The 27777-nt window shown below is 45.9% G+C and overlaps 2 protein-coding genes and 1 long non-coding RNA gene across 7 annotated transcripts in view; 2 read left to right on the top strand and 1 right to left on the bottom strand.

Annotated features, from left to right (window-relative positions):
* Positions 1 to 27777, bottom strand: part of LOC102115048 (uncharacterized) — a 275169-nt gene that overhangs the window by 100913 nt on the left and 146479 nt on the right. The window lies entirely within an intron of this gene.
* LOC102117659 (neutrophil defensin 1) lies at positions 397 to 2841 on the top strand. The gene is made up of 3 exons (XM_005562545.4): positions 397 to 472; positions 1835 to 2021; positions 2597 to 2841. The coding sequence occupies exons 2-3, from the start codon at positions 1847 to 1849 to the stop codon at positions 2710 to 2712; spliced, it is 291 nt and encodes a 96-aa protein (XP_005562602.2). The 5' UTR covers positions 397 to 472; positions 1835 to 1846; the 3' UTR covers positions 2713 to 2841.
* Positions 7774 to 19892, top strand: LOC102116444 (rhesus theta defensin-1/2 subunit B). Of its 2 annotated transcripts, none has more exons than XM_065518741.1 (3): positions 7774 to 7854; positions 18785 to 18971; positions 19658 to 19892. In XM_065518741.1, the coding sequence occupies exons 2-3, from the start codon at positions 18797 to 18799 to the stop codon at positions 19711 to 19713; spliced, it is 231 nt and encodes a 76-aa protein (XP_065374813.1). In that variant the 5' UTR covers positions 7774 to 7854; positions 18785 to 18796; the 3' UTR covers positions 19714 to 19892. The 2 variants fall into 2 exon arrangements, with proteins under 2 accessions (XP_065374813.1, XP_045253763.2); XM_045397828.2 differs by lacking the exon at positions 7774 to 7854 and adding an exon at positions 17318 to 17400.

Genomic DNA, 27777 nt, shown 5'->3' with positions numbered 1-27777 from the left:
CAGATTCCAAATCCTCTTCTGTGTGTGGGTGGCATTCCTATCCGAGTCTCTTTGCAGGGCCTATACTACGATACGCAGCCAGGCTGTCCCGGAGGCTTTAAGTACTCCCTTGGTGCAGGTAGTTCACCTCAGCCACAGCCAATGCAGCACAGGGTCAATTGTGTTAGGAGCCATGGAGAATCCAAAGTTGGTTCCTGCCCGGGCTTGGCCAGGGCTGACCAAGGTAAACAAGGGGTTCCTCTGTAGAGTTCAACTTTAACCTCACCTTCCTACCAAATTACTCAACTGTCCTTGACACCACAATTATTGAATGGACCCAACAGAAAGTAACCCCGGAAATTAGGACACCTCATCCCAAAAGACCTTTAAATAGGGGAAGTCCACTTGTGCACGGCTGCTCCTTACTACAGAAGACCTGGGACAGAGGACTGCTGTCTGCCCTCTCTGGTCGCCCTGCCTAGCTAGAAGAGCTGTAAGTAACACAAAACTTAAACTTTTACACTGAGTTTTCATCATTGAAGCTATGCCTCCAATCTGACCTCTGACTGGGGGGCCACCCCAGAGGGACCCAGCAGGTAAATCCCTGCTGGGAACGTCTGTCTGGATCTCTGGTGGCTCCTGGGGACAATGGCTTTCAGCTAAGTTAATAGAGAAACTCAAGCAGTTTCCTTCTAAACACAAGTGTCCTAGTTGACATGTCCAGTAGAGATAATCGCAGGTCTTTGGAACATTGTTTTGAGAAAAGCATATTCAGGTCCTTGGTCTGTTTTTCAATCAGGTTGTTTGATTTTTGCTATTGAGTTGTTTGACTTCCTTATGTATTCGGATATTTGCCCCTTCTACCATGTAGGTTTTGCAAATATTTTCTCTCATTTTCTGGATTATCTTTTCACGCAGCTGATTGTTTCCTTTGCTGTGCAGATGCTTTAGCGTTCAATACAGTCACAATTGTCTATTTTCCCTTTTATTGCCTGTGCTTTTGGTGTCATAGCCAAGAAATCATTACCTACATCAATGTCAAAAGCTTTATCCTTATATGCACTTCTAGTAGTTTATGGTTTCGGGCGTTGCATTTAGGTCTTCAGTTCATTCTGAATCGATGTTTCTACACAGTGTGAGATAAAGATTTAAATACAAACATATATAAAATCATGAGGTAGTGTACACTATAAATATACAATTGTTAATTGTCACTCAAGTCTAAATAGAGCTGGAAATAATAAACAGTTTTTTTTTTTTACTTCAACAACTCTATGTCACTGAGCTTATTTCACCTTTAGCCTGATAAAATCATTGTCCTCTGCACCCTGATTCCTACAGGAGACTACTCACCCCATAACCTCAAAAACCTCTTCATGAGGATGGTAAGTCACTTGAATCCTGAAGTGAATTACTCTCTAGTCCATTGGAAACTCATATAGGACAGCAGAATCTAGACCTCCAGAGAGCAGCAGGACACATCTTCAGAAAATAAGAAGCATTTGTTCCCTGAGCCTGTTGAATGAAAGTGCAATTTCTATTGTTTTTGGAATGTCGAAAAGTAAATACTAATATTTAAGCAGGTGAACCCAGGAGTAACACAGCAGGGTCTTTCTTGTCATTATCAGCTCCAACCTAGCACAGACATTAAACGTACAGATTTACACTAGCATGAAGCTGGGAGAACAGGAGCATTCGAGCGACCTTGAGACCAATGGACCTCTCTTACAAAATGCACACCTCTTCCTACTGAAGATCGAGAAGGTTTCTTGTCTCTGAGCCTTCTCCCAGCAGAGTTATAAATCCAGGCTGGCTCCTCCCTCCCACACATCCGCTCCTGCTCTCCCTCCTCTAGGTGACCCCAGCCATGAGGACCCTCGTCATCCTTGCTGCCATTCTCCTGGTGGCCCTGCAGGCCCAGGCTGAGCCACTCCAGGCAAGAACTGACGAGGCTACTGCAGCCCAGGAGCAGATTCCAACAGACAACCCAGAAGTGGTTGTTTCCCTTGCCTGGGATGAAAGCTTGGCTCCAAAGGATTCAGGTGAGAGAGACCAGCATGTAGAGCTGCTGAGTCTAGAGGGAAAGACAGGAGACAGGTTCCAGAGTTGGGTCTCTGCAGTCTATGTCACTGAGGTGGCTTCACTTAGCATCTCTGAGCCTTGATTTTCTCATCTATAAATTGAACAGAGAGCCAAATAAATCTGAGAAGTTTTATTTCTCCGAAGACTTGATTCCAAGAAATATCTGTGAAATTCACTAGGTTTAAGATATGAAGAGACAGACTAGTTATCTCTGGATCTAAACAAGTAGACTTATTTATAAAGAGAACATTTTACTCTATTTATAGAAGAGCTTTTAAGAACTGGAGCCAAGCCTGAGGGTATGTTTAGGTGTGTGTGTCATGGGGCAGGAATGCAAAAATGAGAGCAAAGGAGAATGAGTCTCAAATTCTGTGTGACCAGCACTGCTCTGTGTATTTATTCCTGTTGACTGAGGTTGTACGTGCTATATGGCAGCAATGCAGCCAGCATCACCCATTAGCTAGCATGTGACTTCCCGAAGATTCTCTTTCTTACCCACTGCTGACCCCGTATTCAATTTCTCATGCTCTCCCAGTCCCAGGCTTAAGGAAAAACATGGCCTGCTATTGCAGAATACCAGCGTGCTTAGCAGGAGAACGTCGCTATGGAACCTGCTTCTACCTGGGAAGAGTCTGGGCATTCTGCTGCTGAGCTTGCAGAAAAAAAAAAAAGAAAAATGAGCTCAAAATTTGCTTCGAGAGGTATAGGGAATTGCTATCAACTCCTGTACCTTCTGCTCAATTTCCTTTCCTCATCCAAAATAAATGCCTTGTAACAAGATTTCTGTGTTTACATCTCTTTAATGTGTGATATGTGTCTGCGTCAAGATACTTGGGGTACATGTACCAAAAAGCAAAATCAAATGTTTGAACAATATAAAATTCCAAATTCTAGGAATTTTAAACAAGAATTTAGGATTCAGATCCAAATTGAAAAGAAGGCCCATATGACACCAACGATTTCCCCATCCACTGCTCTACCTTTTCACTCTGCCTCATTTTCTCTGGATCCACTCTCAAAGAGCTCCCATGTGCTGCACAAACAATCAGTGTCAGCTTAAAGTTCAAGCAGTCACAAAATCATACTTCTCTGGGAAAACTACCATCCTCTGTGCTAAAGAATTGGAGTTTCATTGAACAATGTCAGATTGTACATTTTCCTTTTAAGACCTAGGGTTACATGAGATCCACTGAAACAACTTTAATTAAGAGGGAAATGGGTTGTGGGCAAAGGCGTGATGCATGGAACAGAAAACACAGCAGACCACACTGGAACGTCCTCATTAAGAGCAACCTCCAGCCACATCTACTAAGACCTGGATTTCACACTCATAAAATTGTCTTCACACCTAGAAAACACACACGCACTGGCCGGGCGCGGTGGCTCAAGTCTGTAATCCCAGCACTTTGGGAGGCCGAGACAGGCGGATCACGAGGTCAGGAGATCGAGACTATTCTGGCTGACACGGTGAAACCCTGTCTCTACTAAAAAATACAAAAAACTAGCCGGGCGAGGTGGCGGGCGCCTGTAGTCCCAGCTACTCGGGAGGCTGAGGCAGGAGAATGGTGTAAACCTGGGAGGCAGAGCTTGCAGTGAGCTGAGATCTGGCCACTGCACTCCAGCCTGGGCGACAGAGCGAGATTGTCTCCAAAAAAAAAAAAAAAAAGAAAAAGAAAACACACACGCACTAATGCACCACTGCACTTTGCAACACCCACTCCCTTGTGTTGCCCTAAAGCTGCTGAGAACCTGATTCTGCCTGGAAAATGCAGCTTCAGAGGGGTAAGGGAGGAGGGAGGGAAAGCATTTCACCAGGAACATGGTAGTCTTCCTGATGCTGCCCGGTGCTGAGGAACCTCAGGGGTCCAGGTACCTACTGAGACACTGCATGGATGGGGAAGCCCACATAGAAGCCAGGGAGGACAGAGTGGGTAATGATCCCAGACTTCTTGTTTAGACGGTGAAGGACACAAATAGGGAACCAGGATGTGAACCCCAGGAGACTTCTTCGGGTTCCTATGACTGCCACGGACCTAGAATCATGTGATCCTTGAATTAACTTTCCATATGATTTTGAACGATGAACTGGGTCAAGATGGCTGCATCTTGGGGCATCTGCCAGAGGTTCACCTGGCTTCCTCCCAAGAATCTGAGGTCTCAGCTAAAACGTCATTTGGTCACTGAGGTCTTTTCTGATCTCTCCATTTTAAATTGCAACAAGTTCCCCCAGTCACCTCCATTCCCAGGATTTTCCTCATTGCTAACTATAGAATTGCAACCATCTCACCCCCTGTACACTTCACGTACTATCTGTAACATTTGCCTCCTTATCTAGAAGGGAAGCTGCACGTTTTGCTTATTGCTGTACCAGAGTGCATGGATGACTGCAACATAAAGTAAGGGGTTAATAAATTAATTCTGATTACATTAACTAATTGCATCTAATAGCATATCACAATACAAAATTATTAATTGTTATTACTAAATTCTGTAGGAAAAAACTAAATTCAACACAGGTAGAGCAGTCCATGTTTCTAGACCCTATAACAGCACACCTTTATAAACAAAATAAATAAAACCATTCAAGGCTGAAAGATGAAAAATCATCATGGGTACGATTTGGCGTCATGAAGCTTTAGGACTTTAGAAGAAAGAGGCCATTCTGGCTAGAGGTGGCAGAAAGATTTCATGTGAATCTTCAAGTACAACATGAATACTTTTAAAACGTGGAGAGGTTAAAAGAAGAGGTAGAGTAAAATATTTGGTGGACAGAATGGTATCAGGGCAAGAGCTACACAGGATGAGGGTCGACCTCCACTGAATTTAGAGGAATGGATGTTGCCAGACAGAAGGTTGGAGGAGAATTCAGGCTGATGTGCTGAGAAGCCTCCGTCAATCCAAGGGAAAGGGCCAGACAAGGACGGAGCCTCCCTGTTCTTCTGTGTGGATAAAGGCACACTGGGAGCACCACATGTGCCTTCTGCTCCTGCAGTCTAGGGTGGACGATGACTGCTGCAAAATCTAGGACACAGAATTGAGGGAGAGGAGTGAGGGTCTCCAAACAACCAGGGCCACTTGCTCTGCCTCAGATGAGACATAACACTGTTTACTGCGATGCATGTACACTCTAGGATTAGTAATGACATACATGATCTTTTCTACCTGAAATGAGCCATTCATGTGGCAGGACAAGGAAATAAGGAATAAGACAGATACCTCATCCCTTTAAATGCAATTACTCAAGGGGACAGCAGCCCTGTCTCTGTAGGCAGGTAGGAGCCTAACTCCAGTAAGCACAAACTAGCAAATGCAGATGGCCCAATCACACTGCAAGACTCCCAATACCAACCTCCAGTGCATTTCCGCTAGCTCTCCCAGGGCTCAACCTTCCCTGGCTTTGTCTTCAGGGAACTTGAGGCCAACGGCTCTCCCTATTACAACGTTCTGACTCACATTTCAACAGTCTTCAGTAAGCGCTTCCTTCACATTTTCAAAAATCTTGGTGAATTTTTACGTGTATAATAAATGAAATAGGTATCCTTTGCTGTTACTGTGCTGATTTTCTAAACTCGGCTTACAAGCAAAACTAGAAGGAAAGAGCTGAAAAGTACTCATTCCATTTATGAATATCATGTTTCTTGGCCTCCTGTATGTCTATTTTTGAGAAGTATCTGTTCAGGCCCTGGAACACATTTTAAAAGGGTCATTTCTTTGTTACTTACTTATTTGTTTAAGTCCCTTGTAGAGGAAAATCACTTTGACCATGAGATCACCACCAACCAGCCTCTCCTTCCTGCTACAGGTATGGACCTCGCCATCTCCAGGACACGGCGCTGGCTCATGTCCATTACCCTAATCCTTGCCTTGCTGTTTCCCTGAACTCCAGCTTTGCTGATTACCCCAAAAATGACCTCATTACAGTAGAACTTTGCTGAGATCATCATTTGCTTTCAGTATAATCCCATTACCTTATGATGCAAGGAACCCATAGAGCCTCAGTCAGATTGGAAGGCTGCCCTACAAGCTTTGCAAAAACTACACACTTGGGAGACCTGTGTGTCAGAATCCCATGCCCGAATCTAACAGCTCTCCAGTGATAACACTCATGCAGTGCTGGGGAAATGCCTATGGACTGGAGTGTGTTCTGTGTGCAGGAAGCAGGTCCAGGTTTCACTTCCGTAGGATACGGGGTATATCCAGAACCTGGAGATCTTCCTCTCGCTCATACACACCCCTTCATATTTTGTCCCCATAACCTCATCATTGTGACCCTACAGGCACCTACTAATGCCCTGGAACCTAAAACCATCACCAAGCCTTAAGTTTCCCCAAATAGCCCAAATTTCTTCTTATGCTGGGATAAGACTGGTGCTGACTTCCTCCAATGCTGAAATTCCTGGGCCTCCACTCATCAGGAACTCACTGTTCCTCAGAGGGACAGCTGACCCCACTGCTCTGCCACAGCGACCACCCCAGCAAGGCTTGAGACGCCTCCTCCTTACTTAAGGTTGAGGGAGACGCTTCAGCTCTCACTCCACTGCCCCCAGTCCTCCACAGCCCAGTGCCTGCTGCCTTCACACAGAGCTGCAGGGGAGGCCCTGAGCACCCAGCCTGTGGGACCAGCGCTGTGCACGACCTTCCCATGGTGGCAGGGGCTGCCCGGCCTGCACACTGGGTTCAGCAGCCTCACCGTAGGTATTTATTGCTTCAGGAGTGACTGCATTCTTTTCTTATTATCCCATCTACCTCACTAGGAGAAGGACGAGAAGGGTGGATCATGGTACATTTTTAAATGTGCTCTAGTCTTCACAGGAATTCTCCTCAAATAACACAGGAAGAACCACAGGAGCTCGATCCTGCATGTCTCAAGCGACCAGTGATCATCCCACTCACACTGTGTGTATGGAGACTCTTAAGCCTGCCCAGAATCGGCTATGGAATAAGGTATTTGAGCACACAGCACCAGGTGATCCAAGCTAACACCTATCTCGCTGCCACCTTGACCACCTCACTGAGAGACTTCCAAGAGACAATAGGTCTCAAGCAGCAAACTCAGGAGTCCCCGGCTACAGTGGTCCAAGACATTCGTTTAGCCTTAAACTGTCCATTGCCCAAGCAATGAGGCAACTGTCCGCTCCAGGGAACCACATGCTGTGTGCACATCCTTAACGAACCCAACAGAACCTGCCCTGCCTGGAAACAAAAGCCAAGGTGGGATTCAGTCTCCCCCAGGTGGTCTGCAACATCCCAGCCCAGCCATCGGCTTTGATGTGTTGTAATGGTGAGAACTCAGGTACTGGGGAGGCTGGTTCGGGGCAAGATTCCTCATCCTCTCCTGTGAATAGTGATTGTGTTCTTGTCTCTCTAACAAAGTGTATCCTGTGAGATGCCGGCCAGGCTCTCCTGGGGACTTTAAATATTCCCCTGCTGCAGCGGGCTCAGCCTCAGCCACCAGCACAGGCACCTCGGGGTTCATTATCCTAGGAGTCATGGAGAATCCATCGTTGGTTGCTGCCTGGGCCTGGCCAGGGCTGACCAAGGCAGATGAGGGGACCCTCCCTAGACTCCTGTCCGAACCCCAGCTTCCCACCAAATTTCTCAACTGCCCTTACCAAAAGAGTTATTTAATATACCCAACGGAAAGTAACCCAGGATATTAGGACACCTGATCCCAAATAACTCTTAAATAGGGAAGTCCTCTGCTGTTTGTGCACGGCTGCTCTTGCTACAGGAGACCCGGGACAGAGGACTGCTGTCTGCCCTCTCTCTTCACTCTGCCTAACTTGAGGATCTGTAAGTAACACAAAACTTAAACTTTCCTGTCGAGGTTTGAACATTGAAGCTGTGCACCCAATCTGACCTGTGACTCCTGGGCCACCCCAGAGGGACCTAGTGGGTGAATCCCCTGCTGTGCATTTCTGTCTGAACCTCTGGGGGCTGCTGGGAGCATTGGCTACCAGCTCAATTAATAGAGAAACTCAAGAAATTTCCTTCTAATTACACGTGTCCTACTTGACACGTCCAACAGAGACAACAATAGCTCCTTAAAACACCCTTTTATTTGGAGAGAAGCCGATCCTGCTCCTCGGCCTATTTTTCAATCAGGTTATTTCTTATTTGCTACTGAGTTGTTTGATTGCCTTATGCATTTAGATGTTCACCCTTTCTACCACTTAGGGTTTGCAACTATTGTCTTTCATTTTCTGAGTTGCTTTTTCACTCAGTTGATTATTTATTTGTTGGTTTGGTTTTTTGACGTGCATTTGCTTTAGAGGTCAGTGCAGCCCCACTTGTCTCTTTTCCCGTTTATTGCCTGTGTCTTTGGTGTCATAGCAAAGATATCATTACCAACATCAATGTCAAAGCATTATCTTCATATGTTCCTCTCGTCGTTTTACGGTTTCAGGACTATGTTTGGGTCTTCAATCCATTTTGAGTTGGTTTGTGTATATAGTATATGATAAAAGACCATATGTATACAAACATCAAATCCTAAGGTGGAGTACAGTAGATATATACCATTTTTCATTCTTATTCATATCTCTATAGAGCTGGAAATGAATTTTTCAGTGTAGATGAAATTTTGACCTTGATATCACTGTGTTCATTTCACCTATCGCATGATAGGGTCATTGTCCTCTTCACATTGGCCCCTACAGGAGGCTACACACCTCATGCCTTCATGAGAGTGATCATGCCTATGATGCCTGCAACAAATCACTCTTCACTTGACAGGAAATTCATGCCTGCTGCCAGAGTGTAAACCCATAGAGAGTCGTGGGGCCATCTGAAGGAAAGGAGACATTTGTATCCTGAACTTACTGAACAAAGCACTGCTGTTATCCTTTGGTAGAACAGTAAAAAGTAAATATGTAATGAAGTAAGAAACAGGAGAAAGATGCCAGGTTCCTCATCTTCACCATCCTCTCCATCAGCACAGACACTAAACATAGAGATTCAAACTAGAGTGAAAGCTGGCAGAGCAAAAGAAGAAAACATGGACATTGAGACCAATGGGATCCCATACAATCTCCAGTGAAATGCACACCTCCTCTCTCTGAGAAGGTTCAAGATTTCCTGTCTCTGAGCCTTCTCTCTGCAGACATAGAAATCCAGGCTAACTAGTCTCTCCCGACTTGTCTGCTCCTGCTCTTCCTCCTCCAGGTCACTCCAGCCATGAGGACCTTCGCCCTCCTCACTGCCATGCTTCTCCTGGTGGCCCTGCACGCTCAGGCAGAGGCACGTCAGGCAAGAGCTGATGAAGCTGCCGCCCAGCAGCAGCCTGGAGCAGATGATCAGGGAATGGCTCATTCCTTTACATGGCCTGAAAACGCCGCTCTTCCGCTTTCAGGTGAGACAGGCCGGCATGCAGAGCTGCAGGGTCTAGAGGGATGGATGGGAGACAGAGTCAGGAATCGAGTCTCAGTGGTCCATGTCACCTAGATGGCTTCATTTAGCATCTCTGGGCCTTGGTTTTCTCATCTATAAATTGAATAGAGAGCCAAAGAAGTCTAACAGGTTTTCTGTCTATAAAGATTTGAGGCAGCTCTGCCTGGAGAGTAACCATTCTTTTATTCCCTTACTTCCTTAATGATCCTTTCACTTTAGAGAATCAATAAAATTAAAAAATAAAACTTGAAATCAAGATATGTCTGTGAAATTCAGTAGGTTTAAGACATGAAGAGACAGTCTGACTAGTTCTTTCTGGATTCAAACAAGTCATCTTCATTACACGGAGAATATTTGACTGTATCTATACAACCGTTTCTAAGAGTAGAGACAAGCCTAAGAGTGCATTCAGGTGTTTGTGTTTGATGGGGCACAGGCACAAAAATGAGAGCAAATGAGAATAAGTCTCAAATCCTGTGTGACCAGCACTGCTCTGTGTATTTATTCCTACTGACTGAGGTTGTTCATGCTACCGGCCCGAATGCAGCTGACATCCCTCATTAGCTAGCACATGACTTCTCCAGGATTCCCTTTGTCACTCACTGCAGACCTTCTGATCCATTTATGATGCTTTCTCTGTGTCCCCAGAGTCAGCGAGAGGCTTGAGGTGCCTTTGCAGACGAGGAGTTTGCCAACTGTTATAAAGGCGTTTGGGGTCCTGCGCTTTTCGTGGTTGACTCTGCCGGATCTGCTGCCGCTGAGCTTCCAGAATCAAGAAAAATACGCTCAGAAGTTACTTTGAGAGTTGAAAGAAATTCCTGTTACTCCTGTACCTTGTCCTCAATTTCCTTTTCTCATCCCAAATAAATACCTTCTCGCAAGATTTCTGTCTTTACATCTCTTTCATCTTTGATGTGTCTTTGCATCTCAAGACACTCGGGATGCATCTACCAGAATCATAAGTTTTAAACAAAACAAAATTCCAAATTCTAGGAATTTCAAGCAGGAGTCGGGGCTTCAGACTCAAACGGAAATGAAGGCCCAAATCACACCATCAATCTCCCCATCCACTGCTCTACCTTTCACTCTGCCTCATTTTCTCTGGATCCACTCTCAAAGAACTCCCATGTGCTGGGCTTAAAGTTCATGCAGTCACAAAATCACTCCTCTGAAGAAACCAGCATCCTCTGTGCTAAAGAACTAGAGTTCTATTGAATGTGTCCAGGTCACACATTTGCATTTTAAGACATTGGGCTACAGGAGATCCACTGAAACAACTTTCATTAGAAGAGAAGTGGGTTGTTAGCAAAGGCAGAATGCATGGAACAGAAAGCACAGCAGCCCACACCAGGATGTCCTCATTAAGAGCATCGTCCAGCCAGGTCTACTAACACCAGAATTTCACACCCATAAAGTGTTCTTCACACCCAGAAAATGTACACGCACAAATGCTCCACTGCACTTTGCAATGTGCCCTCCCTTGTGTTGCCCTAAAGCTGCTGAGAACCTGATTCTGCCTGGAAAATACAGCTTCAGAGGGGAGAAGGGATGAGGGAGGGAAAGCATTACACCAGGAACATGGAAGCCTTCTTGTTGCTGCAGTGTGCTGAGGCAGCTCAGGGGTCCAGGTACCCACTAAGACACTGCATGGATGGGGAAGTCCACGCAGACCCCAGGGAGGACAGAGTGGGTAATGATCCCAGACTTGTTGTTTAGACAATGAAGGACACAAATAGGGAAGCAGGTTGTGAAGCCCAGGAGCCTTCTCTGGGCTCTGGTGACTGCCACAGACCTGGAATCATGTGGTCCCTGAATTAACTTTACATATTATTCTGAACTATGAACTGGGTCAAGATGACTGTATATTGGGGCACCTGCCAGAGGTCCACCTGGCTTCCTCCCAAGCATCTGAGGTCTCAGCTAAAACTTCACTTGGTCACTGAGGTCTTTTCTGATCTCTCCATTTTAAATTGCAACAAGTTCCCCCAGTCACCTCCATTCCCAGGATTTTCCTCATTGCTAACTATAGAATTGCAACCATCTCACCCCCTGTACACTTCACGTACTATCTGTAACATTTGCCTCCTTATCTAGAAGGGAAGCTGCATGTTTTGCTTATTGTTGTACCAGAGTGCATGGATGACTGCAACATAAAGTAGGGGGTTAATAAATTAATTCTGATTACATTAACTAATTACATCTAATAGCACATCACAACATAAAATCATTTATGAATTGTTACTACTAAATTCCATAAGAAAAAGCTAAATTCAACAGAGGTACAGCAGCCCATGTCTCTAGACCCTATGACAGCACACCTTTAAAAAACAAAATAAATAAAAACATTCAAGGCTGAAAGATGAAAAATCATCATGGGTACGATTTGGTGTCATGAAGCTTTAGGACTTTAGAAGAAAGAGGCCATTCTGGCTAGAGGTGGCAGAAAGATTTCATGTGAATCTTCAAGTACAACATGAATACTTTCAAAACATGGAGAGATTAAAAGAAGAAGCAGAGTAAAATGTTTGGTGGACCCAATGGTATCAGGGCAAGAGCTATGCAGGATGAGGGTCAACCTCCACTGAATTTAGAGGAATGGATGTTGCCAGACAGAAGGTTGGAGGAGAATTCAGACTGATGTGCTGAGAAGCATCCATCAATCCAAGGGAAAGGGGCCAGATGAGGACGGAGCCTCCCTGCTCCTCTGTGTGGATAAAGGCACACTGGAAGCACCACATGTGGCTTCTGCTCCTGCAGTCTAGGGTGGGCGATGATAGCTGTAAACTCTAGGACAGAGAATTCAGGGAGAGGTGTGAGGGTCTCCAAACAACCAGGGCCACTTGCTCGGCCTCAGACGAGGCACAACACTGTTTACTGTGATGCACGTACACTCTAGGATTACTAATGACATACAAGACCTTTTCTACCTGAAATGAGCCACTCATGCAGCAGGACAAAGAAATAAGGAATAAGATAGATGCCTCATGCCTTTAAATGTAATTACTCAAGGGGACAGCAGCCCTGTCTCTGTAGGCAGGTAGGAGCCTAACTCCAGTAAGCACAATCTAGCAAACTCCGATGGCCCAATCACACTGCAAGACTCCCAATACCAACCTCCAGTGCATTTCTGCTAGCTCTCCCAGGGCTTAACCTTCCTGCGCTGGCTTCAGAAAAGTTTGGGCCAACGTCTCTTGCTATTGCAGCGTTCTGGCTCCCATTTCAAGTCATCAATAAGCGCTTCCTTAACATTTCTGAAAAGAGTTGGTGAATTTTTTCTTGTACAACAAATGAAACAGGTTTATTTTGCTGTTTCTTTTCTGATTTTCTAAACTCGGCTTACAAGCAAAACCAGAAGGAAAGAGATCTGAAAAGTACTCACTCCATTTTACAAATATCTGTATTTTTTCCATTTTCACTAAAAAACAAATAACTCATGAAGAGACTAAGGGAAAGAGCTCACTCTAACTTTTCACGGAAGCCAGCCTCCCAACATCTCAAAGCTGTGTCCTCCTGGATGACAGGGACTGCCACCTCGTACCAGCCCTCCACCCCATGGCCACTCCCTAACTCCTGCCACTACCTGGAATTCCTCCATCTCTGAACATCAACTATGAAGTTCCCGACCCTGACACACCCACTGTCCTCCAGCTTCTCACGTAGCCATCCCTCCTTCCCTGCTGATCAACATCAGCAAGGCTGTTCTCCCCAAAGGCTGTGTATGGGAATCACCCAGGAGTCTCTTCCCCAGGCTGCACCCAGGACACCTGTCGTCTGCTCTCATTTTCTGTTCTTATGCACTGTACCATTTTGCCTCAGGTTCTCTTATCTGGATAATTTTTTTCAATCTTTTTCAGGCATATTAGCAGAGTTTTGCACTCAAATTTAAGAAACCACAGCAAGCTGAGTTAACATTTTGACTGCCACACCTGAAAATTAAGAAAGAATTCTGGTCCAGGCACAGTGGCTCACATCTGTAATCCCAACACTTTGGGAGGCCAAGGAGGGTGGATCATGAGGTCAGGAGTTCAAGACCAGACTGTGCAACGTGGTGAAAATCGTCTCTACTGAAAACAGAAAAATTAGCTGGGTGTGGTGGCGCATGCCTGTAATCTCAGCTACTCAGGAGGCTGAAGCAAGAGAATCGCTTGAACCTGGGAGGTGCAGGTTTCTGTGAGCCGAGATCGTGCCGCTGCACTCCAGCCTGAGTGACAGAGTGAGACTCTGTTTCAAAAAAAAAAAAGAAAGAGGAAAAGAAAAGAAAAGAAAGAATTCTGGCTTCATAAAATGCCTGATCCAAGGACTCTAATCATGAGTCACCCTGTTGTCTTTACCTTTTTTTCCCATGTTTTTCCCTTGATCTTAACTTGAAGTCTCTCCCCAGATGACAGCAATGTGAATTGTGGTCATTTTCCCCTGGTCTTCATAGCTGATCTCCAGGAGAAAACTCCTACTTCTCTCTCCGTTGTTTCAGCCAATTCTGGAGTCCCACGCCCTCCTCTGAGTCTGTCACTGAGGGGAGAGCTTGAGACTCCACCTGGACCCCACCCTACCCCTGCTCCCCACAGGAAAAATTCAAACTAAGAATGGGTGAGACAGGGTTCCTCAGTCACTCCAAAGAGTCCACAATTGCATGCCCCCACCACAATGGGCTCTTTGTGACACTTTGGGAATAAATTGAAAAAGTTCTGTACTATTTCATCAATGTTTTAGAGAAGCTGAGATTTACACACACCCAAAAAATGTACACGTCCAATTTCTCACCGATATTGTGAAAACTGCACTCTGTTCATCTAGGGCAGTGTGAAAAGACACCACAACACTTAGTGGATTAAAACAACATGATCAGGTCTTCACTCACACATTTGAAATTAGGGGGTGGCTCCCTCCACAGGCATCAGACGAGAGGTGCTCCTGGGATCTGAAAACCTCAGGCTCAAGACACTTGTGCACAGGTGGCAGGGGGTGCTGGCTCAGCAGGAGCTCTGACAGGGCTCAGGGATGAGACCCCGTGAGGCACTGAGGTCAGATCATGCCCGTTCATGAAGGAGGAGATTTGTGTGACACTTTTTATCCCACTCATACCTAGCAGGATTTGCAACACTTAGACTTCCTCCAAGCATGGGATCCGGGCTTCAGAGGCACCAGCAATCTTAGCATATGTGGACTGCTGGAAAAATATACCATATACCAAGGGACTTAGAAACAACAGAAATGTATTTCCTGGTGTTCTCGAGGCTGAGAAGTCCAACTCAAGGTGCCAACAGATTTGGTGTCTGGCGAGGACCCGTTTTGTGATTCATAGATGGCACCTTCTCACTGAATCCATCTCGCTGCAAATGACATAACTCCATTCTCTTCTATGAATGTGGTATCCCATCATGTATATGAACCACATTTTCTTCATCCAGTCCAACAGTGATGAGCATCTAGGTTGACTCCATGTTTTTGCTATCATGAATGATGCTGCCATGAACATAGGAGTGCGTGTGTCTTTTTGCAGAACAATTTGCTTCCTTCGGATATATACCCAGGAGTGGGATTGCTTGGGTGAGTGGTGGTTCTATTTTAAGTTATTTGAGAAATCTCTCAACTGCTTTCCACTATGATTGAACTCATTACCATTCCCTACGATAGTGTATAAGCATTCTATTTCTCTGCAGTCTTGCCATTGTGAGTATTTTTAAACTTTTCAATAACAGCCATTCTGACTAGGGTGAGGTGGTATCTCTTTGAGGTTTTAATTGGCATTTCTCTAATGATCACTAAGGTGGAGTATTTTTTCATGTTTCTTGGCCTGTTGTATGTCTTTTTTTGAGAAGTATCTGTTCATTCGCTGCCATATGTTTTAAAGGGGTCATTTCTCTTTTGCTTACTTATTTGTTTAAGTCGCTTATAGAGGAAAATCACTTTGACCACGAGACCACCACCAACTAGCCTCTCCTTCCTGCTACAGGTATGGACCTCGCCATATCCAGGACACGGTGCTGGCTCATGTCCATTATCCTAACCCTTGCCTTGCTGTTTCTCTGAACTCAAGCTTTGCTGATTACCCCAAAAATGACCTCATTACAGTGGAATTTTGCTGAGATCACCATTTGCTTTCAGTACAATCCCATTACTTTATGGTGCAAGGAACCCATAGAGCCTCAGTCAGATTGGAAGTTTGCCCTACAAACTAGGCAAAAACTGTAGACTTGGGAGGTCTGTGTGTAAGAATCCCATGCCCGAATCTAACAGCTCTCCAGTGATAACATTCACGCAGTGCTGGGGAAATGCCTATGGACTGGAGTGTGTTCTGTGTGCAGGAAGCAGGTCCAGGTTTCACTTCCACAGGACACCGGGCATATCCAGAACCCGGAGATCTTCCTCTCGCTCATACACACCCCTTCATATTTTGTCCCCAGAACCTCATCATTGTGACCCTACAGGCACCTACTAATGCCCTGGAACCTAAAACCATCACCAAGCCTTAAGTTTCCCCAAATAGCCCAAATTTCTTCTTATGCTGGGATAAGACTGGTGCTCACTTCCTCCAATGCTGAAGTTCCTGGGCCTCCACTCATCAGGAACTCACTGTTCCTCAGAGGGACAGCTGACCCCACTGCTCTGCCACAGCGACCACCCCAGCAAGGCTTGAGACGCCTCCTCCTTACTTAAGGTTGAGGGAGACGCTTCAGCTCTCACTCCACTGCCCCCAGTCCTCCACAGCCCAGTGCCTGCTGCCTTCACACAGAGCTGCAGGGGAGGCCCTGAGCACCCAGCCTGTGGGACCAGCGCTGTGCACGACCTTCCCATGGGAGCAGAGGCTGCCCTGCCAGCACACTGGGTTCAGCAACCTCACCATAGGTATTTGTTGCCTCAGGAGTGACTGCATTCTTTTCTCATTTTCAGAAACCTTATCCCATCTACCTCACTAGGAGAAGGAGGAGGAGAGTGGATACTGGTACATCGTAAAATGTGCTCTAGTCTTCCCAGGAATTCTCCTCAAATAACACAGGAAGAACCACAGGAGCTCGATCCTGCATATCTCAAGCGACCAGTGATCATCCCACTCACACTGTTTGTATGGAGGCTCTTAAGCCTGCCCATAATTGGCTACGGAACAAGGTATTTGAGCACACAGCACCAGGTGATCCAAGCTAACACCAGTCTCACTGCCACCTTGGCCGCCTGAGAGACTTCCAAGAGACAATAGGTCTCAAGCAGCAAACTCAGGAGTCCCCGGCTACAATGGTCCTAGACATTCGTTTAGCCTTAAACTGTCCATTGCCCAAGCAATGAGGCAACTGTCTGCTCCAGGGAACCACATACTGTGTGCACATCCTTAACGAACCCAACAGAACCTGCCCTGCCTGGAAACACAAGCCGAGGTGATATTCAGTCTCAACCAGGTGGTCTGCAACATCCCAGCCCAGCCATCGGCTTTGATGTGTTGTTATGGTGAGAGCACAGGTACTGGGGAGGCTTGTTCAGGGAAGATTCCTCATCCTCTTCTGTGCATGGCGATCACATCCTTGTCTCCCCAACAGAGCGTATCCTGTGAGATGCAGGCCAGGCTTTCCTGGGGGCTTTAAGTAATCCCCTGCTGCAGCGAGCTCAGTCTCAGCCACCAGCACAGGCACCTCGGGGTCCATTGTCTTAGGAGTCATGGAGAATCCATCATTGGTTGCTGCCTGGACCTGGCCAGGGCTGACCAAGGTAGATGAGGGAACCCTCCCTGGTTCCTGTCTGAACCCCAGCTTCCCACCAAATTTCTCAACTGCCCTTTTCACCAGAGTTATTTAATATACCCAACGGAAAGTAACCCAGGATATTAGGACACCTGATCCCAAATAACTCTTAAATAGGGAAGTCCTCTGCTGTTTGTGCACGGCTGCTGTTGCTACAGGAGACCCAGGACAGAGGACTGCTGTCTGCACTCTCTCTTCACTCTGCCTAACTTGAGGATCTGTAAGTAACACAAAACTTAAACTTTCCTGTCGAGGTTTGAACATTGAAGCTGTGCCCCTAATCTGACCTGTGACTCCTGGGCCACCCCAGAGAGACCTAGTGGGTGAATCCCCTGCTGTGCATTTCTGTCTGAACCTCTGGGGGCTGCTGGGAGCATTGGCTACCAGCTCAATTAATAGAGAAACTCAAGGAATTTCCTTCTAATTACATGTGTCCTACTTGACACATCCAACAGAGACAACAATAGCTCCTTAAAACACCCTTTTGTTTGGAGAGAAGCCAATCCAGATCCTCGGCCTGTTTTTCAATCAGGTTATTTGTTATTTACTATTGAGTTGTTTGACTGCCTTATGTATTTAGATATTTACCCCTTCTACCACTTAGGATTTGCAACTATCGTCTTTCATTTTCTGGGTTGCTTTTTCACTCAGTTGATTATTTGTTTGTTGGTTTTTTGACGTGCAGATGCTTTAGAGGTCAGTGCAGCCCCACTTGTCTCTTTTCCCATTTATTGCCTGTGTCTTTGGTGTCGTAGCAAAGATATCATTACCAACATCAATGACAAAGTGTTATCTTCGCATATTCCCCTCGTCATTTTATGGTTTCAGGTCTATGTTTGAGTCTTCGCTCCATTTTGAGTTGATTTGTATATATAGTATATGATAAAGGGATCAAGGACCACATGTATAGAAACATCAAATCCTAAGGTGGAGTACAGTAGATAAGTAGATATATACCATTTTCATTCTTATTCCTATCTCAACAGAGCTGGAAACAAATTTTTGGCTGTAGATGAACTTCTAATCCTCGATATCACTGTGTTCATTTCACCTATAGCATGATAGGGTCATTGTCCTCTTCACACTGGCCCCTGCAGGAGGCTACTCACCCCATGCCTTCATGAGAGTGGTCAAGCCCTTGATGCCTGCCATAAATGACTCTTTACTTGATAGGAATTCATGCCTGCTGCCAGAGTGCAGACCTACAGAGAGGAGTAGGACCATCTGCAGGAAAAGACACATTTGTCCCCTGACCTCGTTGAATAAAATCACTGCTGTAATCCCTTCATAGAATAGTAAAAAGTAAATATTTCATAAAGTGAGAAACAGGAAAATGATGCCAGAATCCTCATCATCACCATCCTCTCGAAACCAACACAGACACTAAACATAGAGATTCAAACTAGAGTGAAAGCTAGGAGAGCAAAGGAAGAAAACAGGGACATTGAGACCAATGGGATCCCACACAATCTCCAACGAAATGCACAGCTCCTCTCTCTGACAAGGTTCAAGATTTCTTGTCTCTGAGCCTTCTCTCTGCAGACATAGAAATCCAGGCTAACTCCTCTCTCCCGACTTGTCCGCTCCTGCTCTCCTTCTTCCAGGTCACTCCAGCCATGAGGACCTTCGCCTTCCTCACCGCCATGCTTCTCCTGGTGGCCCTGCATGCTCAGGCAGAGGCACGTCAGGCAAGAGCGGATGAAGCTGCCGCCCAGCAGCAGCCTGGAGCAGATGATCAGGGAATGGCTCATTCCTTTACATGGCCTGAAAACGCCGCTCTTCCGCTTTCAGGTGAGACAGGCCGGCATGCAGAGCTGCAGGGTCTAGAGGGATGGATGGGAGACAGAGTCGGGAATCGAGTCTCAGTGGTCCATGTCACCTAGATGGCTTCATTTAGCATCTCTGGGCCTTGGTTTTCTCATCTATAAATTGAATAGAGAGCCAAATAAATCTAGCAGGTTTTCTGTCTATAAAGATTTGAGGCAGCTCTGCCTGGAGAGTAACCATTCTTTTATTCCCTTACTTCCTTAATGATCCTTTCACTTTAGAGAATCAATAAAATTAAAAAATAAAACTTGAAATCAAGATATGTCTGTGAAATTCAGTAGGTTTAAGACATGAAGAGACAGTCTGACTAGTTCTTTCTGGATTCAAACAAGTCATCTTCATTACACGGAGAATATTTGACTGTATCTATACAACCGTTTCTAAGAGTAGAGACAAGCCTAAGAGTGCATTCAGGTGTTTGTGTTTGATGGGGCACAGGCACAAAAATGAGAGCAAATGAGAATAAGTCTCAAATCCTGTGTGACCAGCACTGCTCTGTGTATTTATTCCTACTGACTGAGGTTGTTCATGCTACCGGCCCGAATGCAGCTGACATCCCTCATTAGCTAGCACATGACTTCTCCAGGATTCCCTTTGTCACTCACTGCAGACCTTCTGATCCATTTATGATGCTTTCTCTGTGTCCCCAGAGTCAGCGAGAGGCTTGAGGTGCCTTTGCAGACGAGGAGTTTGCCAACTGTTATAAAGGCGTTTGGGGTCCTGCGCTTTTCGTGGTTGACTCTGCCGGATCTGCTGCCGCTGAGCTTCCAGAATCAAGAAAAATACACTCAGAAGTTACTTTGAGAGTTAAAAGAAATTCTTGCTACTGCTGTACCTTCTCCTCAGTTTCCTTTTCTCATCCCAAATAAATACCTTGTCGCAAGATTTCTGTCTTTACATCTCTTTCACCTTTGATGTGTCTTTGTGTCTCAAGATACTTGGGATGCACCTTCCAGAATCCTAAGGTTTAAAACAAAACAACATTCCACATTCTAGGAATTTCAAGCAGGAGTTTGGGCTTCAGACTCAAATGGAAATGAAGACCCAAATCACACCATCAATCTACCCATCCACAGCTCTGTATTTTCACTCTGCCTCATTCTCTCTGGATCCACTCTCAAAGAGTTGCCGTATGCTGGGCAAACAATCATTGTCAGTTTAAAGTTCATGCAGTCACAAAATCATTTCTTCTCAGGAGAAACCAGCATGGTCTGTGCTAAAGAATTGGAGTTTAATCAAACGTGTTCAAGTCACACATTTGCCTTTTAAGACATAGGGTTACAGGAGATTCACTGAAACAACTTTAAGAGGGAAATGAGTTGTTAGCAAAGGCGGGATTAATGGTACAGAAAGCGCAGCAGCCCACACCAGGATGTCCTCATTAAGAGCATCCTCCAGCCACATCTACTAAGACCTGGATTTCACACCCATAAAGTCATCTTCACACCCAGAAAATACAGACGCACAAATGCTCCACTGCACTTTGCAACACGCATGCTCTTGTGTTGCCTTAACACCTCTGAGAACCTGATTCTGCCTGGAAAACACAGCTTCAGAGGAGATAAGGGATGTGGGAGGGAAAGCGATTCACCAGGAACACGGCAGCCTTCTTGTTTCTGCAGGGTGCTGAGGCAGCTCAGGGTTCCTGGCACCCCACTGAGACACCGCATGGATGGGGAAGCCCATGCAGAACTCAGGGAGGACAGAGTGGGTGCCAACCTCCAGTGCATTTCCTCTAGCTCACCGAGGGTTTAACCTTTCCTGCCTTTGTCTTCAGGGAAGTTGATGCCAATGGCTCTCCCTACTGCAACAGTCTGATTCCTATTTCACCATCTTCAATAAGCGCCTCCTTCACATTTCTAAAACGTCTTGGTGAATTTTTTTTGTACAATAAATGAAATAAGTTTCTTTTGTTATTTCTTTTCTAATTTTCTAAACCCAGCTTACGAGCAAACCCAGAAGGAAAGAGATCTGAAAAGTACTCATTCTGTTTTAGGAATATCTGAATTTTTTCCTTTTTCACTAAGAAACAAACAACTCATGAAGAACCTAAGGGAAAGAGCTCACTCTAACATTTCCTCTCAGTCACCCTCCCAACCTCTCAATGCTGTATCCTCCTGGCTGACAGTGACTCCCACCTTTGTTCCAGCCCTCCACCCCATGGTCCTGCCACCACCTGGAATTCCTCCATCTCTCAATCTCAAGTATGAAGGTCCCAGTCGCTGAGTCACCGGCTCTCCTTCCACCCTCTCCCATAGCCATCCCTCCGTCCCTGCTGATCAGAACCAGTAAGGCTGTTCTCCCACAGAAATGTGCATGGGAATCATCCGGGAGTCTGTTCCCCAGGCTGCACCCGGGACACCTGTCATCTGCCCTCATTTCCTCTTCTTATGCACTGTACCGTCTTTAACTCAGATTCTCTGAGCTAGGTAACGTTTCTATATCATTTTCAGGCATGTTAGTTGAGTTTTGCATTCAAATTTAAGAAACCACAATAAGCTGAGTTAACATTTTCACTGCCACACCTGAAAATTAAGAAAGAATTCTGGCTTCATAAAATCCCCGATTGAAGGACTCAAAGCGTAAGTGATCTTGTTGTCTTTACCTGTTATTCCCCCATTTCTCTCTTGATCTTAACTTGGGTTCTCTCCCCAGGTGGCAGCCATGTGAATTGTGGTTATCTCCCCGCGGCCTCCGTTGCTGATCTCAGGGAGAAAACCCCTACTTCTCTCTCCATTGTTTCAGCCAACTCCCGAGTCCCATGCCCTCCTCTGAGTCTGTCACTGAGGGGAGAGGTTGAGACTCCACGTGGATCCCACACTACCCCTGCTCCACACAGGAAAAATTCAATCTAAGAATGGGAGAGGAGGGTTTCTCAGTCACTCCATAGAGTTCACAATTCCACGCCCCCACCACAATGGGCTCTGTGACACTTTGAGAAAAAATCTAGAAAATTCACTCCTATTTCATCAATATATTAGAGAAGTTGAGATTTACACACACAGAATATGTACATATGCAATTCCTCACCAATACTGTGGAAATGCCCTCTGTTCATCTAGGACTGTGTGAAAAGACAACACAAAAGTTAATGGATTAAAACAGCACGATCAGGTCTTCATTCACACATTTGCGATTGGGACATGGCTCCCTCCACAGGCATCAGAGGAGAGGTGTTGCTGGGATCTGAAAACCTCATGGCCAAGATGCTTGTGCACAGGTAGAGGGAGTGCTGGGCTGGCTCAGTGGGAGCTCTGACAGGCTGAGGGATGAGACCTTGTGATGCACTGAGGCCAGGTCATGCCAGCTCATGACACAGAAGATAGGTGTGACAACTTTTATCCCACTCAGAGTTAGGAGGATTTGAACCAGAGAGATGTACAAACACTGCATATCAGCGTTTTCTTTTTCCTAGAAAGCTGGTTGCTCTGGGTTCTCTAGCTCATGTTTGAAGGTGGTCTCAGTACCACATTTTATGCAATGCTTAGACTACCTCCAAGCAGGGTATCCGGGCTTCAAAGGCAACGGCAATCTTAGTAGATGTGGGGTGCTGAAAAAAAAAATACCATACACCAAGTGACTTTTAAACAACAGAAATATATTTCTCAGTGTTCTCGAGTTTGAGAAGTCCAAATCAAGGTGCCAACAGATTTCTTTCTGGTGAGGACCAGCATTTTGGTTCATAGGCAGCATCTTCTCACTGCTTCCTCACCTGAGGGAAGGAATGAAGGAGCTCTCTGGGGCCTCTTCCTCAGGGGCACTAATCCTATTCATGAGGACTCCACCCTCCTGAACATGTCTCCTCCCAGAAAGCCCCACCTTTTCGTGCTATCACCTGGGGGAGGGATTTCAACACATGAATTTCAGATGAACAAAAACATTCAGGCTGCAGCACCATACAATACAGAGGAAGTGAAAGATACAAACTTCTTATGTCCTTAGCCCAGCAAATGCCGTGGTGCTAAGTCAGGTGTGTTCAACTGGTCAAGATGTCACCCAACGTAGATTCAACAGAAGAGGATTTCACCTCCATTTTTATGTGGAAAGAGTCAGGGATTTAGGGCCACATTTCAAAACAGCTCAAGGAAGTTTTCACTTCATGGTTTATTGTAAAATTGCTGCAGACGACAACACTAGACACATAGACAACCTGAGAGTGGCAGCTGGGAAAGGCAGACAACGTGCAGGGAACTTGGAGTTCCTGCTTGTCCCAGCTGAATCTGCAGGCCGGGGAGTCTCTGTGTGGCACAGGCAGGACCAGGCCCCGCCCTACAGGGTGGTGGACAAACGGCTGAGGGGAGGGACAGGACGGTGCACTCTGAGGAGCTGGAATGTGGCCAGTTCTCCCCAGAGCTCATCCCCATGCAACCCCGCTCTGCCTCACACTAACATGCACGCTGTGTTCCACAACAGCCCTTTCCTACTGGGTCAAAACCAAGTCTCAGGGGCATGCCGAAGGTCCACACACACTGTGTCTGCTGGAGCCACCAGACAGCCTCAAAGTGTGTGGGAATATTCTTGCTGCTCTGGAGGCCCCTCTCCTCTCATGGGCACACCTGCTCCCTCACCCACTATTTCTGTAGAATATTTCCTTCAACTGATGATGTCAAGGCACTTATGGAGAGTTCAGACTCACTTCAATATTCCCTGGAACTTCAAATGCATGTGTATGAAAGACCAGCTTAAGACATGTCTACTGACACCGGGTGTTGACATTGGTGGAAAGAATGGGAAAATCGGGATAACGGGGGGACTGAGGGTAAACATGGAAGAGAACGTGTTGCAAAGATGTTGCGGGAAGTCAGGGACCCCAAACGGAGGGGCCGGCTGAAGCCATGGCAGAAGAACATAAATTGTGAAGATTTCATGGACATGTATTAGTTGCCCAAATTAATACTTTTACAATTTCTTATGCCCGTCTTTACTGCAATCTCGGAACACAAATTGCGAAGATTTCATGGACACTTATCAGTGAATAAGTGAAATCAATACTCTTGTGATTTCCAATGCCTGTCTTTATTTTAATCTCTTAATCCTGTCATCTTCGTAAACTGGGGATGCATGTCGCCTCAGGACCCTGTGATGATTGCGTTAACTGCACAAATTGGTTAAACAATATGAAATCTGGGCACCTTGAAAAAAGAACAGGATACCAGTGATGTTCAGGGAACAAGGGAGATAACCATTAGGTCTGGCTGCCTCAGAACCTGGTGGAACAGAGCCATATTTCTCTCCTTTCAAAAGAAAATAGGAGAAATATTGCTGAATTCTTTTTCTCAGCAAGGAATATCCCTGAGAAAGAGAATGCATTCCTAGGGGGATGTGTCTAAAATGACCGCTCTGGGGACATCTGTCTTTTACGGTTGCAGATAAGGGATGAAATAAGCCCTGGTCTCCCGTAGCACTCCCATGCCTATTAGGACGAGGAAATCCCCGCCTAATAAATTTTGGTCAGACCGGTTGTCTGCTCTCAAACCCTGTCTCCCGATAAGATGTTATTAATGAAATGCGTGTCTGAAACTTCATTAGCAATTTTAATTTCACCCTGGTCCTGTGATCTCGCCCTGCCTCCATTTGCCTTGTAACACTGTATTACCTTATGAAACATGTGATCTCTGTGACCCACACCTATTCATACACTGCCTCCCCTTTTAAAAATCACTAACAAAACTTGCTGGTTTTGTGACTTGGGGGGCATCACAGAACCTGTCAACATGTGATGTCTCCCCCGGTCAACCAGCTTTAAAATTTATCTCTTTGTAATTTTTCCCTTTATTTCTCAAACTGGCCAACACTAAGGGAAACAGAAAAGAACCCACATTGAATTATCGGGGGCGGGTTCCCCCGCTACAAAGACTTTTAGACAAAACTCCTGATTGCTTAAACTCCAGAGTTCTTCCAACGTTCTAGGGCAGTCTGAAAAGAATGTGAAAGGGACTGCAAGAGAAGAATCTCTGTGCTAGTTGGGATGAAAGTTTGAAAGCCACTGGACAAGGAACAGGTACAACCTCAACAGACTGGGAACCCAGTGGGTCCTGGGAATGGAGTGCCATGCACTAGCCTGCAGTGCTCACCGCTGCAGCTAAGCCTGGGAGGGAAGGACATCAGGACACTGGGTTAGGGGTGAGGAAGGCAGAACCAGGAGCCATCAGTGACTCAGAGCCACTTGCAGCGCATTCTGTGCTCCCTGAACTCCTAAAATCACTCTGGGTGCTGCTGGTACGGCTGCTGCTGAACCAGACACACAGAGGCTGACAGGTTGTGCAACAGCAGCAGTAAACAGAATACCCAGAACCCACATCCTTTCTTATGTGAACACCTGGGAAGACCACCACCACCGGGATGGCCCCAACATCAGACAACAGTGCCCCTGCCCAAGAGATCATCCAGGGAGACATCAGCTTCATAGGAACCAGACACAACAATGAATCTCATTATTTTTCAACTTTTATTTTAGATTTCTGGGTTCATGTTCAGGTTTGTTATATGCAGGGTGAATCTATAGGGCGATGTTGAGGGTGTGGGTACAACTTACCCCATCACCCAGATAGACAGCGTACTACACAATAGACAGGTCAACAACATTTGCCTCCCTCCCTCCCTGGTCCCTCTCCCAGTCCGCTGCAGCTAAGCCTGGGAGGGAAGGACATCAGGACACTGGGTTAGGGGTGAGAAAGGCAGAACTAGGAGCCACCACTGACTTGGAGCCACTTGCAGTGCATTCTGTGCTCCCTGAACTCCTAAAATCACTCTGGGAGCTGCTGGTTTGGGAAATTCTTCCTGCCTTTATGGTTTGGGAAATTCTTCCTGCCTTTATGTCCATGAGTCCATGATTACCCACTGTGTAGCTCCCACTTACAAGTGAGATCATGTGATGTTTGGTTTTCTGCTCCTGCATTAATTCACTAAGGATAATGGCTTCCAGCTGCATCCATCTTGCTGCAAACGACACAATTTCATTCTCTTTTATGACTGCAGTATCCCATGGTGTATGTGTACCACAGTTTCTTCAGCCAGTTCCCCACTGATGGGCATCTAGGTTGATTCCATGTCTTTGTTATTGTGAATGATGCTCGCATGAACATATGAGTGCATGTGTCTTGGTGGAATCAGAGTTTTGTGTTAAGTTATTTGGCAGATCTCTAAAACTGCTTGCCACTTGTGCCTGAACACATTAACACTCCCCCAATAGTGTATAACTGTTCTCTTCTCTATGCATTCCTGCCAATATCTGTTATTTTTGACTTTTTAATAACAGCCATTCTGACTAGTGTGAGATGGTGTCTCTTTGAGGATTTAATTTACATTCATTAATGATCAGTAAGGTAAAGCATTTTTTTCATGTTTGTTAGCCTCTTGTATGTCTTTTCTTGAGAAGTATCTGTTCATGCCCTGGCACATATTTTAAAGGGGTCATTTCTTTTTTGCTTACTTATTTGTTTAAGTCCCTTGTAGAGGAAAATCACTTTGACTACGAGGTCACCCCCAACCAGCCTCTCTTTCTTCTACAGGTACAGACCTCACCATCCCCGAGACATAGTGTGGGGTCATGTCCAGGATCCAAACTCTTGCCTTGTTGCTTCCTTTGCCTCGTTCTTTGCTGGGTACCCCAAGGATGACATCATTGAGTGGAATTTTGCTGAGCTCACCATTTGCCTTCAGTGTGATCCCATTATTTTAAGATGCAAGGAACTCTCAGAGTCTCAGTCATATTGTAAGTCTGCCCTAGAAGCTACGCAAAAACTGTGAATATGGGAGATCTGTGTGTAATAACCCAATGCCCGAATCTAAACAGCTGTGCCAGTAATAACACTCACGCGATGCTGTGGAAATGCTAATGGACTGGAGTGTGCCCTGTGTGCAGGAAGCGGGTCCAGGTGTCACTTCTTTCAGAAATGAGACATTTCCAAAACCCAGAGATTATCCTCACTTGCAAACACACCCCTTCATATTCTGCCCCTATAACCTCATCCTTGGGCCCCTCCACGCACCTACTAATGCCCCAGGAAATAAAACCATCACCAGGGCTTCAGTCTCCCTAAGCAGCCCAAATTTCTTCTTGTGCTGGGATGAGACTGTTGCTCACTTCCTCCAGTGCTGAAGGTCTTGGGCCTGCCACACATCAGGAACTCTCTGCTTCCTCAGAGGGACAGCTGACCCCACTGCTCTGCCATAGTGACCACCCCTAACAAGGCTTGAGATAACTCCTCCTTACTTAAGGTTGAGACAGACACTGTACCTCTCCATCCACTACCCCCAGTTCTCCACAGCCCAATGCCTGCTGCCTTCACATAGAGCTATAGGGGAGGCCCTGAGCACCCAGCCTCCTGGACCAGTGCTGTATAGGACCCTCCTATGGCGGCAGGGGCTGCCCAATCTGCACACTGGGTTCAGAAACCTCACCATTGGTATTTATTGCCTCAGGAGTGACTACATTCTTTTCCCATGTCTAGAAACCTTATCCCATCTACCTCACTAGGAGAAGGAGGAGGAGGGTTGGTAGTGGTACATTTTAAAATGTGCATTGGTCTCCCTAGGGCTTCTCCTCAAATAACACATGAGAGACCACAGGAGCTAAATCCTGTGCATCTCAAGCAAACAGTGATCATCCTACTCAGGCTGTGTGTATGGAGACTCATAAGCCTGCCCAAAATTGGCTAGAGAGCAAGGAAATTGAGCACACAGCACCAGGTGATGCAAGCTAACACCCATCTTGCTGCCACCTTTGCTGCCCCCCGAGAGACTTCCAAGAGACGTTAGTTCTCAAGCA

This window comes from Macaca fascicularis, chromosome 8 (genome assembly GCF_037993035.2).
Source record: "Macaca fascicularis isolate 582-1 chromosome 8, T2T-MFA8v1.1".
In the NCBI taxonomy this organism is placed as follows: Eukaryota; Metazoa; Chordata; class Mammalia; order Primates; family Cercopithecidae; genus Macaca; species Macaca fascicularis.
Note: the sequence above shows the minus strand (reverse complement) of the source record. Positions and strands in the feature narration are given on the sequence as shown.

What these genes read in the sequence shown, in the direction of transcription:
- LOC102117659 (XM_005562545.4), top strand. Translation starts at nt 1,847, where the DNA reads ATGAGGACCCTCGTCATCCTTGCTGCCATTCTCCTGGTGGCCCTGCAG. An exon ending in CTTGGCTCCAAAGGATTCAG is followed by an intron (nt 2,022 to 2,596) that starts GTGAGAGAGACC and finishes ATGCTCTCCCAG; the next exon opens with TCCCAGGCTTAAGGAAAAAC.
- LOC102116444 (XM_065518741.1), top strand. Translation starts at nt 18,797, where the DNA reads ATGAGGACCTTCGCCTTCCTCACCGCCATGCTTCTCCTGGTGGCCCTG. An exon ending in CGCCGCTCTTCCGCTTTCAG is followed by an intron (nt 18,972 to 19,657) that starts GTGAGACAGGCC and finishes CTGTGTCCCCAG; the next exon opens with AGTCAGCGAGAGGCTTGAGG.